The sequence below is a fragment of the Amaranthus tricolor genome, chromosome 17 (genome assembly GCF_026212465.1).
Source record: "Amaranthus tricolor cultivar Red isolate AtriRed21 chromosome 17, ASM2621246v1, whole genome shotgun sequence".
Classification (NCBI taxonomy): Eukaryota; Viridiplantae; Streptophyta; class Magnoliopsida; order Caryophyllales; family Amaranthaceae; genus Amaranthus; species Amaranthus tricolor.
In genome coordinates this window covers 8,481,854-8,493,157 of record NC_080063.1, presented here as the reverse complement: position 1 = coordinate 8,493,157, position 11,304 = coordinate 8,481,854, and the positions used below count along the sequence as shown (strand labels likewise).

The window sequence follows — 11,304 nt, the reverse complement described above, 5'->3', positions numbered from 1 at the left end:
CTTTTATTAATGACAAAAATATCTGCATAAATTTTTCAAGTCTCAACCCAAAAATATCACCTCCCCCAAGATATTTTTTGTGGAACTCTCCCTTTCCAAGTCTCAAACCAAAAACAAACAAAGAACTTTTTATGATTCCACTTTAAAATCCCAATCCCTAACCTCAATTACCTTTTGACAGACACACATTTAGAGATGTTAAGGATAGTATTAGTGCGTTGGCAAACGTGCCCATATCAAATGGGACATTTGAAAAGAAACGAAGGGTGTATTAAAGATTAAAATTATAGGTTTAGATTGTATGAAGGCAAAATGAATAAAGAGAAAGATTTATATGGACGACCACTAAAACTGACTTATTGGTTTACATTATCAGCCCGTTTCTAATTAAGTGTAACTTAACCTAATAAAATTTAGACTAGACAATACTCCAATATTTTATTTTATAATGATAAAGAAGCAAATACTCCAATATTTTATCAATGATAAAAAAAAATTTCATCAATGATATAATTTTATCTATCTGAACAAACATACAAATTGGAAAACTAATACAAAAGGGCATACTATTCTGACAACACAAAAGGAATACTAGCTGAAAATAGTGCACAATAAAGAATGAGGAATTAAGAATGAGGTTTAAACAGCATACTACCATACAGAAATGTACATCAGTCAAAATTGCATGATGTGTTGGTGTGAACTCATACAAAGGACCAGTATACTCCAAAATGCTTTCTATTCGCATAGGCGCCAACAAAACATCATCAGATTCATACCTGAAGAAGTCATCATTAGCAACTTCATGTAGGAAATGCAAATAAACATGATTTAGCATAAACAATCAAAGGAAAATGTAAAAATTTAAACAAAATAAGCAAAATTGCATAATAAGTTTCCAAAATAGGCATGGGGAAACTTATTTCCCAAAATAAGCACGCAAATCTCCAAACTTAAGTAAGGAGGCTGTTCGCTATCACTAACAGCAAACAAAGCATACTGATAAAAAAAATTCAAGCACTTTGTTCACTGTTACTAACACCAAACAAAAAGGTCTGGGTTTAACAAGGTAAAACACAACAGCGAACAAAGTCTTTTAACTTTTTATTGTCCCTTGTTTTTTGTTCACTTGTTTAGTAACAACGAACAATCTTCTTACCTAGGTTTCGAGATTTACGAGCTTATTTTGAGAAATAAATTTCCCCCATACCTATTTTGAGAATTTTTATGCAATATTGCTTATGTTGTTCAAATTTTGGGAAAATGTTGAGGGATTAGCAGCAAATAGTAGACTCACTACACTGCTTGTGTCATCAATGCTGTTGATTTGAGGAATGCTATACGATTTTTGGTCAGATTTATCTTCTCTTCCATTTCATCAGCCTTTTCTTGAGTGGCAGAGACTATTTCTTGCGGAGCTTTCTCCAAAAACTAGAAGTGAAAGCATATCACATATCAAGTCGATGGACTAAGTAGGATGAAATACAGAAATCCATACACAAAGATGTACTGCAACAAAGATATTTCTAGCATATATTCTCAGCACCACCACAGACTACCCATTTTCTTTTTGAATAATTTGCGAATTACAACTTTAAAGTTTAACATTTTTGCAAATTACAGCTTTAATGTTTATTTTTTGCGAATTATATCTACCAAAGTATCAAAGTTTACAAGTTCATGCTAAAAATATAGAACTCCGACCATTTAACCTAAAATTCCGACCACCAAATTGGTCGTAATTCTGTGTTTTGGCGTGAACCTGCAAACTATGATACCTTTTGGTGACTGTATTTCACAAAAAATAAACATTGAGGCTGTAATTTGCAAAAGCACCAAACTTTAAGGTTGTAATTTGCAAATTATTATTATTTTTTTTAATCGTCTTAGATGTGTTTGGACTTTGGAGTACTGCAACATGTAGCTTTTATCCTTAACTAAGCTGTAAATAGCTTCTTTCACCACTCTCATAAAGATCGACTGACTCTTAAACCCAGAAGCATAAAGGATGAGGGTTACAAAGCAAGAACCATAACCATTCATATATGGCAATATTATGTCATTGAATAGTGTTACTTATGCTAGTTGAATTAAGAAATTTGTAAGAATCTCCTACCTTTGGAGAATCAAGGCGAGCTCTAATCCCTTTATACTCGCCTTCCATCTTAACAAGACGCTTCTCAAGCCGCTGCATTTCAGCGGAGACATCTACCATATCAGCAAGAGGAAGATATGCTTCTAGACCTTCACTAGCAACAAGGTGAACTGACTGATTTGCATCTTCTGCAGATTATAGTGTTATTATGTATGGATATAGATGTAGCGCATCTGAAGTAAGTACAATATTCAATCATAACAACAGACCTGGAACAGATTCTGCAAAATTCAAAGCTTGCAAGTCCAACTTGGAGAGAAGAGCTAGAACTTCTTTTTCTTCCTGTTTTCAAAAGCAGAGACATCATTATTTCTTGTTCAACTTGCAAAATGAGAATGGAATTCATCAAAATCTCACAAGACCACACACAAAGCATAAAAAAGGCAACTAGACATGTCAAATCAGTCAGACATGTCGGTTTCAGGTGGGTCGGTTTTGACCCAACGGGACATAAATTTATTAACATTTTATTCTTCTTGCTATAAAATAGCTAAAATGTACCTTGTAATATTTTCCATTAAAAAAATATAGTTTTTCTCATTATAGGCCACAAGTAGTTTTACATGTCATAATTGTAGAATATTGACACAAAGAATAACATTGACGGTCATAACCCAAAAAATTGATGCACAACTCAAGAGTTTGCCAAATTTTAGAAAATAGGTCAGGTCAGTCTGGTCTAGATTGGGTGGGGTTTGGTCGACTTTCCGAGTTAGGTCAAAATTTGACGGGTCTAAAGGCAACACACCAAGTATACACTAAAGAAGTTATGTAATCTTCTCACCAACTATTGATCAACGAGTTTCTTCTCCAATTTCATTAATCCAAGATATTCTTAATGTGCTTGAGCCATATGCAAACAAAATTCATGTCTCTAATTCAAGTTTGAATGACAAGGAAATTTTGCAAGTGGATGGCTGTTGAAGCTTCAAAGACCGAGCTTGATTAGGAAATTCATCAACATATCCTTGTATTCCAGTCTTTCCTTTCTCAGTAAGAGAAGGATTTAGATTCATCCTAGAGTCCATCAATAATCAGAAGTTCATAGGCTTAATAAAAGTTGTATTAAGGTTATTATTAATAGTGTCCTTATTATAGTTTAAAGATGATTAAGGAAAATAACAACTTGTTAGCATAAATAGGTTGTAAATACACGTTTTAATCATGGTTATAACAAAATTAATTTTTTGCAAAAAAAAAGAGTTTAGGGTTTCTTCTATTTGGTACTAGTTGAACGAAAACATTTCTGAATTTTTAATTGTAAGTGGCCCTCTCGAGTGTTAACCTTTCGGTGGTGTGTGGTATCATATCTTTTGCGTGAGTGGTCATCCAAAAGCTCTAAAATACTAATTTTACAAGCGCACAATTCAACTTTTTCTGGTAATTAAAATCTCGTATTTCTCCACCTTACATACTGGGCTTTGCACTTAAAATTTAGAGTATTTGACGGTCAAATGTAGTTCAGTGTTCGAGAAGGATGTACTAACGAATAAACAAGCACATTTTAAATCAGTGTTCTCAATTAAATTTAATTAAAAAAGAAATGTTCACTTTTCCATAAATTTGGAATAATTCAAATATGAAATTCCTTGCAATCTGCAAGTTCCAGGAAGTATGGTTTATGAATATAACAATGAATGAAATCAGTTTTCTCTATTTAGTTGGATGATACAAAAGGATAAATATATAATCAAATTGAGTACAGAGGACTATATAAGGTGATCTAGATGATTATAAGTGAAAAAAATATACTCATCATAAGGACAGTCATAAACAGGAAGAAGGAACCAAAAGAAAAGGTATACTTACAGAGATGTATTCAATAACATCGAGGTTCGCAACAATAGTTGCAGAAATCCGTTTTACAGGCTCAACAGAGTACTCTGCTCGCACATTACGAATAGCCCTTGTCTGGACATCAGAATATAGTTATTTTTCATCATTCTTTATTGGTAGATAGCAAAATTACTACTCAAAAATAGTTCCAAGAACATTTTTGGGAAAATAAACTTCCTAGTGCATGAAATCGCTTTTACTCACCAAAGCCTGAAAATTCTCGAATCTTTTTATCATGTTTGAATGTGAAGGAAGTGAAGTACTAGGCCACGAAGATATGATAAGAGGCTCTTTCTGGTTGGGTATTGCCTGTACAAGAACATAAACATTAGTATAGAAATGGAAGATAACATCCCATACAGCTACAAGGGCACAACATAAATACTACAATTTTCTATTTGTCTTACTTTCCATATAAGGGTCTCCATTTTATTTGTATCACTTCCAGACCTCCAGTTTGGCTGTTTTTGGTGAAATTTTATCTTACCATGAACTTTCTACCAACTTAACCCACTAAGCATCAAATATACTCCCATCTTAATTATCAATGAACTCCCAAACCATACTCTCTTTTGATTTTCTATCTGCTCAGATGACCACCCTTACTATCCAGCTCCAATTACCCCCATCCCTTTCACTGGACCTGATCAACCCATCTATACTCCAATACCCCCTTCTTTGATTCAACTGGACCAACCCCTCTCCCTGCCAAACTTGTTGAACCATCAAAAGAAACGCCCTCGCCAAACTAGCACAACAAAAATCTCAATGAACCATCATTAGACTCAAAATACCAGGAGTCAAAAACTCCAAAGAAAATTTGGAGACCTCCAAGCAGACTCAAATTTCACAACATATCCATTGAAGATCCTCCCAGAATCATCAACTCCCTTGGCCAACAACCACCACTGTCCCTTCCCTTCCTCCACAAAACAACCTCCCGGCATAGTGAAAAAATACGGTTTTGGTCATGGTCGCGGTAACGGACATGAAAAGGATTTCACGGACAATAGGGATGATTTTGCGGTCAGTGGCCTATATTTAGGTCGCAATAAACTCAAAAACCTTTACAATACAACCGCGATACGATGACGCGGCCTTGATTTTGCACTATGCCTCCGGTGCATGTCTTGCTTATCTACACAATTTGTTTCAGATTCTGGTGCAACTCACTTCGTTCTACTCTTTCAATAGTTTTCCTGATTGCGATGGCCGCCATGAGAATTGAGGTTTTTGCGGCGGCCTGGAAGACTAGTTTTGGGGTAGATAAAGGTGATAGAAATTGTTTTGGGCTAGGATAGTGGAGATAGGTGTTGGTGGTACTTAAGTAGTGAATGAGGATGTGGACTGAGGTTGTAGATTACAAAACCCTATCACCCACAACCCCCATGAAAAATCTAATGTGTATCGCCCAATCTTCCCTTTCTAAGTTGTGAAAAAGTGTGGGACTAAAAGTTATTGAAATGATGAAGATTTGATATAGATTTGACGAAGATTGTACATCCACCAGAAATGTCAAGTGAAAATTTTTTAAATATTTACCAACAAACAAGTTATAGAAATGATAACACTCCCGCTGTGACCTTAATTCCAAACAAAGGTCCTTGAGACCAAGTTATCATATCATGGAGATTTTATCCAGCAACAAATGAATTCTACTTCCAAATTTTATTGGATGAAAACTTTTCCTTAACTTAAAGAAAATCAAAAGTAAAAAACAAAGTTGATGGAAAAAGGAAGTAAAAAACAAAGTTGATGGAAAAAGGACAGTTGCAAATAAATTGCTTGTGGCAGCATGACAGAACTCTGTCGAGAGTTACGTATTTGAAAATGTCACAAGTTCTAGGCTAGTCTAAAGTGTTTGATTGCACATGTCACCAAATGTTAGGGGCCTCACAATGATGTACATTTCACTAGTAATAAGGTAGAGGAGTAGGTAAAATTATTGTAAGGTAAATTGAAAGTTTGGGGTTTGAAACCCATGAAATACATTTTGGAAAATGTATGTCACATTGCATGCGTAGCATTTATTGTTCTATCCTCCCACACGCATTTTTAATTGCACTCTCTTTGCTAGACTCCCTTCTTCCTTGTTTTTGCGAGTCCCAATATTTATCCAATGAATAGAATTCCTCCCTTATTTTACCAACTCATCTCCCTCAAAATTCCTTCATTCCTCTTTTATAATCTGCTTCAAATCTAGGTGATAAAAATATTAGTCATACTCAATTTAGTTAATTTAGTATTCAAATTCATTTTAGTTGAAGTTATTTAACAAATTTAATATTTGGCAAAACCTCCAGCCTACAGTAGACTGCAAGATACCGAGTTAAGAAATAATATGTATATATAATTCTTTAATTCACATATATATGTAATTCTTTGATTCACATGTATGTGAAATTTGATGATTTGAATTAATGTCACTTTTTTATTTATAGTGAAACCTAACAAACCATTGCCTTCCACAAGCTTCCTCTGTTCTAAAGACAGCAGCCATGAAGGATAATTGACATTAACATACCCAATTAAACCCCAAGATAAAGATCTGTATAACTCCACCACAAGAAACACCACACTATCAATTTGTGTAATCCATTACCCATACTCCAAAGTGAAAAACTCAATCGATAAAAATGCAATTGGTTGGACTAATTTATGTGCCAGTTCAGCATTGCTTCTTAAACTCAACCAACCAAAGTGCCTGTCATTATTTTTAGCAAGACAAGCACACGGCATATCAATAATAAGAGTCATCAAACCTGCCAAAGTGCCTCAGTGACGAAGGGCATGAAGGGATGCAGAATTTTCAATATGTTCTCAAAAACATACAAAAGCACTGCTTGCGCTGCACAGCTTAAAGAGTTATCTACGGACTGATAGAGGCGAGCTTTACTAGCTTCTATGTACCTAATAAAGGAAAAAACTCGTAAGATTCTAGAAAGAAAATATCCATCACATGGACTTCAAGAAAAGCTCATTTAATATAGAATGCATAGGTTATTTATGGAGATACGACTTGCCAATTAAAGATGATTGCTTTGTATTATTATCAAAAATAACACACCGACTTTAATCAACTAAGACTAGTATCCTAGAACAGGTTTGGTGGATTTGTTTTAGATATAGAAAATCTTGGAGAAAAGTAAAGAGAGAAAATCAAATGAAATGAAAAAAAATTGAATAATTCTATTTGCATCCATACAAAAATCCAAGCATTAAACAAACACTAATGATGCAATGGACGTGTAATCCAATAATCCTAAGCTAATAAAATATTTGAAAATGCATTTAATGGTTGATCTATCTCTTCAAAGAGAATCAAATTAGACGGCAGAGTATCAAAAAGATAGATAACTTGCTATATTCCTCCCAAGAAGTCCATAGAATAACACAAAAAGATGCAAGGTAAACTATACAGTTCAAAAACCCTCTTCTAAGATTACTATAATCATCAATTACTGTCACAAACCCTAGGATATTTCTTCCTATGTTCTTCCCAACAAAAACACAAGGAACATTGAATATGATGTCCAACTGTATCTATATGCTGGTGACATAAACGGTGTAGCTTCTATTATCCCTAAAAAGCTTAAGTGGCGTATGGTGTTGAGTGAGCGTCCATCAACAAACTCAGATAAAATCAACTACAAAAACATATGCTGACATTTTGACAACATACAAAGATACATATTTAATTAACAGTATTCAATTGGAACATTTTCTATGAATTTGAAGCTGATCATCTATGAAAATGGGTTGAGATTTGAGAACAATTCTTAACCCAACTACCCAATTAACCAATTTAAGGTATTTTTTAATCGATCCCTTTTCTTGGTAGAATAGTTTAAGAGACACATACCTTGACACCTGCACAACAACAATTCCAAAACCTTATCTCAAAGATACTAAATCAGCACTATCCAATATTATACGAACATGCATACGTAATCGACCATATCTTAATTTACCCTTACCATCCAAGTCATCTTTGATCTCCTTCGACCTTTTGTGTTGTCTTCAATTGTCCAACTCAATTTTCATAATGTAAGCATTTTCTCGGCGGCTTGCATATTTCGAATCAACAAAGTTGATTCTTCTTTATTATGGGAGATACTCCCACATCTAATTTCATTGTTATATTTTCATTTCATAGTCTACCTCTAAGCGTATTCCCACACATACATATTAACATATGCATCTTGGCTCCTTTTTATATAAAACATATGCATTGCTTTCCTTATATAAACTCCTAGTGAACTTTTAAGTCATACAGTATTATCACTAAAATCTATTCTTAATCAACAGCGAGGTTTATAAAAACATTTAAATGCTAAAATTTGCCACTTTCAACACTAACATGTTACCAATGGCACCCTCTTCAAATGAAAGACAGTTTAACAGATTTCGAGACTAGAAGACGAACATTGTATGGTTACTGAATACAACATAGGTCACACACTAATAATACCCTCACTACATTGTTTGCCTTGAAAACAACCATGGAATTGACGACATGTAAAAACCTAAAGATGGATTTCTAACTGTCCACCCCACAAAATTCATAAACTTAAAAATCTGAAAATGCAGTTCAGTAGTCTGTTTAAAACAGCAATACGTGTGTAGCAGAGGCTATGGTCCCAGAGAAAACAGACAGAATCTAGTTCAATTGGATAAATTATAATTCACAAAGTGACCAATGATCTATGTCGTTTGTCTGATGCCTACATCTAGCTCAATAATTTGTTTGAAGTTTTATGGCTTAGTTCTTGTCAAGTATAATTGAAGCAGCCTTAGAGCACAATATATTATATAATTCAACAAGCATACCAATCAGCAAAATCTCCCCAAAAGAAATCATAAGCTTCTCGTGCAACATCTCCAAAGTAGAATTTGTCGTAACTTGAAGTTACTGTGTCAATGAGCATATGAAGCTTTGAAACCTGTTATTTAAATAAAAATCAACAATACAGACCTGTAGATTTTTTTTCCCGAAAAACAAATGGATATCAAGAAATAATCTTACCACCCAATTCTCTGGCAACCGCAACTTGAGCAAAGACTCTTCTTTATCAAACTGAAAAGGCAATCCTTAGTTGAAAGTCAAGGCCAAAAATCTTTAGTAGAGGGCTAGTACTCTCAATAGATAAGCAACTTGCATATTAATCAATTTACAAAAATAGCTGCACCCCTTAATGTTGAATCATATACAAATGATGTTAAGATCAAATCAAGTTTATGTATTATCAAGTTTCGACAATAGTCTACTCTTGATTGAAACGGAAAACAATGCAAAACTTGACCAAGTTTATTAAAGAGAACATCTATTTCACAAAAATACTTTTCCAGATATTTGCAAGAAAAATGATGTAAGTGTTGTTAGATCCTCTTTTAAAAGCACTTCCGATGGAACCACAGAAACAAAGTAACACAAGAATGCTCAAACACACATCCTCTCTCTCTCTTGTTTCTCACTGTAAAATAAACTTTAATTAAAATCATTTCATTTCGTTTGAAGTGGTCTGAAAAATTCAATTTATTAGCACCATAATTACTATTTTTGTCTGGGAATGTGGTTTCAAAATAATTCAGAGGAAGTGAAACAGGCACAAACAAAGGTTCTTCTTTAGTAGGTGAACTGAAACTGCGAGATTTGTTGTTCGTTGGGTTTGGTTGTTTGTTTTAATTTTTAGGTTCGTGATTTGTATTGGTAAATTATTTGATTCTCTAGTTTTTTTCATACTTCATATTTTATCAAAAAATTCAAACTACCAGCTTTTTATGTTTTGGAATAAAAAGGAATCATGCTTCTAATCATTCATGATTTCCCAGCCTAATTAGTTACCCCAACCCATGCCAGGCTACCTAGTGCCTCATGCCCAAGCCATACCCATCCCCAGCGACCCACCTGCCCCCTTACCCTATCCAATATTCTAATTTCCTATAATAAATTCCTTCCCATATCCTAATATTCCTAATATTCAGATTTTTTTTACTCCCTCCATTCCTTTTTGTTTGTTCACTTTAAGTTTTTCCACTTTAGGAGATAGAAATTTAAATTAGGCTTTTGAAGAATATATTTAAGATAAAATATATGCATGTGAGATCTTGTTAGATTTGTTTTGATGCAAATTTTTTTAACATATAATTTTAAAATTTTTATGATTCGTACTTAAAGATATTGAGGCTCAAAACTTGCTTTGAAATGTGTGCAAAAAGAAAAGTGGACAAAAAAAAAGGAACAAAAAGAATAATAAATTAAAAGAACTCTCTCTCACACCTTCCATCTTCTTCGCCTCTATCCTATTAACCATCACTATCATCATCCATTGGAGCTCATCCCAAATGCTCACACGAATCGACAGATGAATAGAAAAAGAATTGACTCATGTGGTCAATAAACCATTGTCTCTACCAGGTAAGATTCTATCTTTTGTTCTACATTTTCTCTTCTCTATTTTCGATTTCTTCTACAATGTGTTGAACCCTTCACAATTTCTCTTCTCTATCTTTAATCTATGTCTTCTACTTTCGGCTCGTGATTTGACGATTCATCTCACAAAGCACTACGATTTCACTCGCGAACAAACCCGTTTGGGGACTATAGAATCCAATTGAAGTTTAGTTGGAAAGTGAGTAAATCATGTGACACATTCAAAGTAGTCTTTGAACCCACATAGATCCATTATGTGTTTGAAAGATGGAAAAAATAATGATCATCTTTTTAAGCATTGTAATTTTGTAAAGGGTGTTTGGACTAGGCTTTTTAAGATTCACGCGGAGTAGGTTGATACGAGAAGAATTAGGGATTTCTAATTTTCGTGCAGTTGGTGGTAATAGAGACCTCAAGAAATCTTGGATGTGTTGTTGTTATGAAATTCTTTGGTCTATTTGGTTGGAAAAAAATAGGCAAAGTTTTAACAATCGAATCTTGTCTTCATAACTTATTTTGGATAAGGCATAAATTTTAGCCTAACTAAGACTAATGGCCTCTTTCAACATCGTTATTTAAACGAGCTCTGTAGAGGAGAATGGAAAATACTAATGCAGTTAGATAGTTGAACTTTGCGAGGACCTCTCATCCCTATAATGTACTACTAAAGTTTTTCATTGATAAAATTTTCTTTATCACAAAAGTGCTTAAAACTATTATTTATTGGACCCATGGTGTCAAAATGCAGCTGCAAAAGAATCAAGCTAAACAATGCTAAATGCTCTCACATCGCAATTGAGAGGTGTGGTTCAAATCTCATAGCCCAAAATTTCTATGCGGTATCAAAATATTGTGGTAGTTCCCAGTTTCTTGCCTTGCG

The 11,304-nt window shown here is 34.0% G+C and overlaps 1 protein-coding gene across 2 annotated transcripts in view; it reads right to left on the bottom strand.

Annotated features, from left to right (window-relative positions):
- Nucleotides 1-426: 426 nt before the first annotated feature.
- LOC130804676 (valine--tRNA ligase, chloroplastic/mitochondrial 2) overlaps nt 427-11,304 on the bottom strand; it is a 35,394-nt gene continuing 24,516 nt past the window's right edge. The window contains exons 20-28 of one of the 2 annotated variants that reach the window (XM_057669205.1): nt 9,018-9,068; nt 8,822-8,934; nt 6,754-6,901; nt 4,196-4,300; nt 3,965-4,066; nt 2,365-2,437; nt 2,117-2,283; nt 1,298-1,431; nt 427-779 (exon numbers count right to left, since the gene is read on the bottom strand). In XM_057669205.1, coding sequence (XP_057525188.1) covers nt 779; nt 1,298-1,431; nt 2,117-2,283; nt 2,365-2,437; nt 3,965-4,066; nt 4,196-4,300; nt 6,754-6,901; nt 8,822-8,934; nt 9,018-9,068 — 894 coding nt within the window. In that variant the 3' untranslated portion in view covers nt 427-778. The remainder of the gene's footprint in view (nt 780-1,297; nt 1,432-2,116; nt 2,284-2,364; nt 2,438-3,964; nt 4,067-4,195; nt 4,301-6,753; nt 6,902-8,821; nt 8,935-9,017; nt 9,069-11,304) is intronic. The other variant, XM_057669206.1, reaches the window with a different exon arrangement.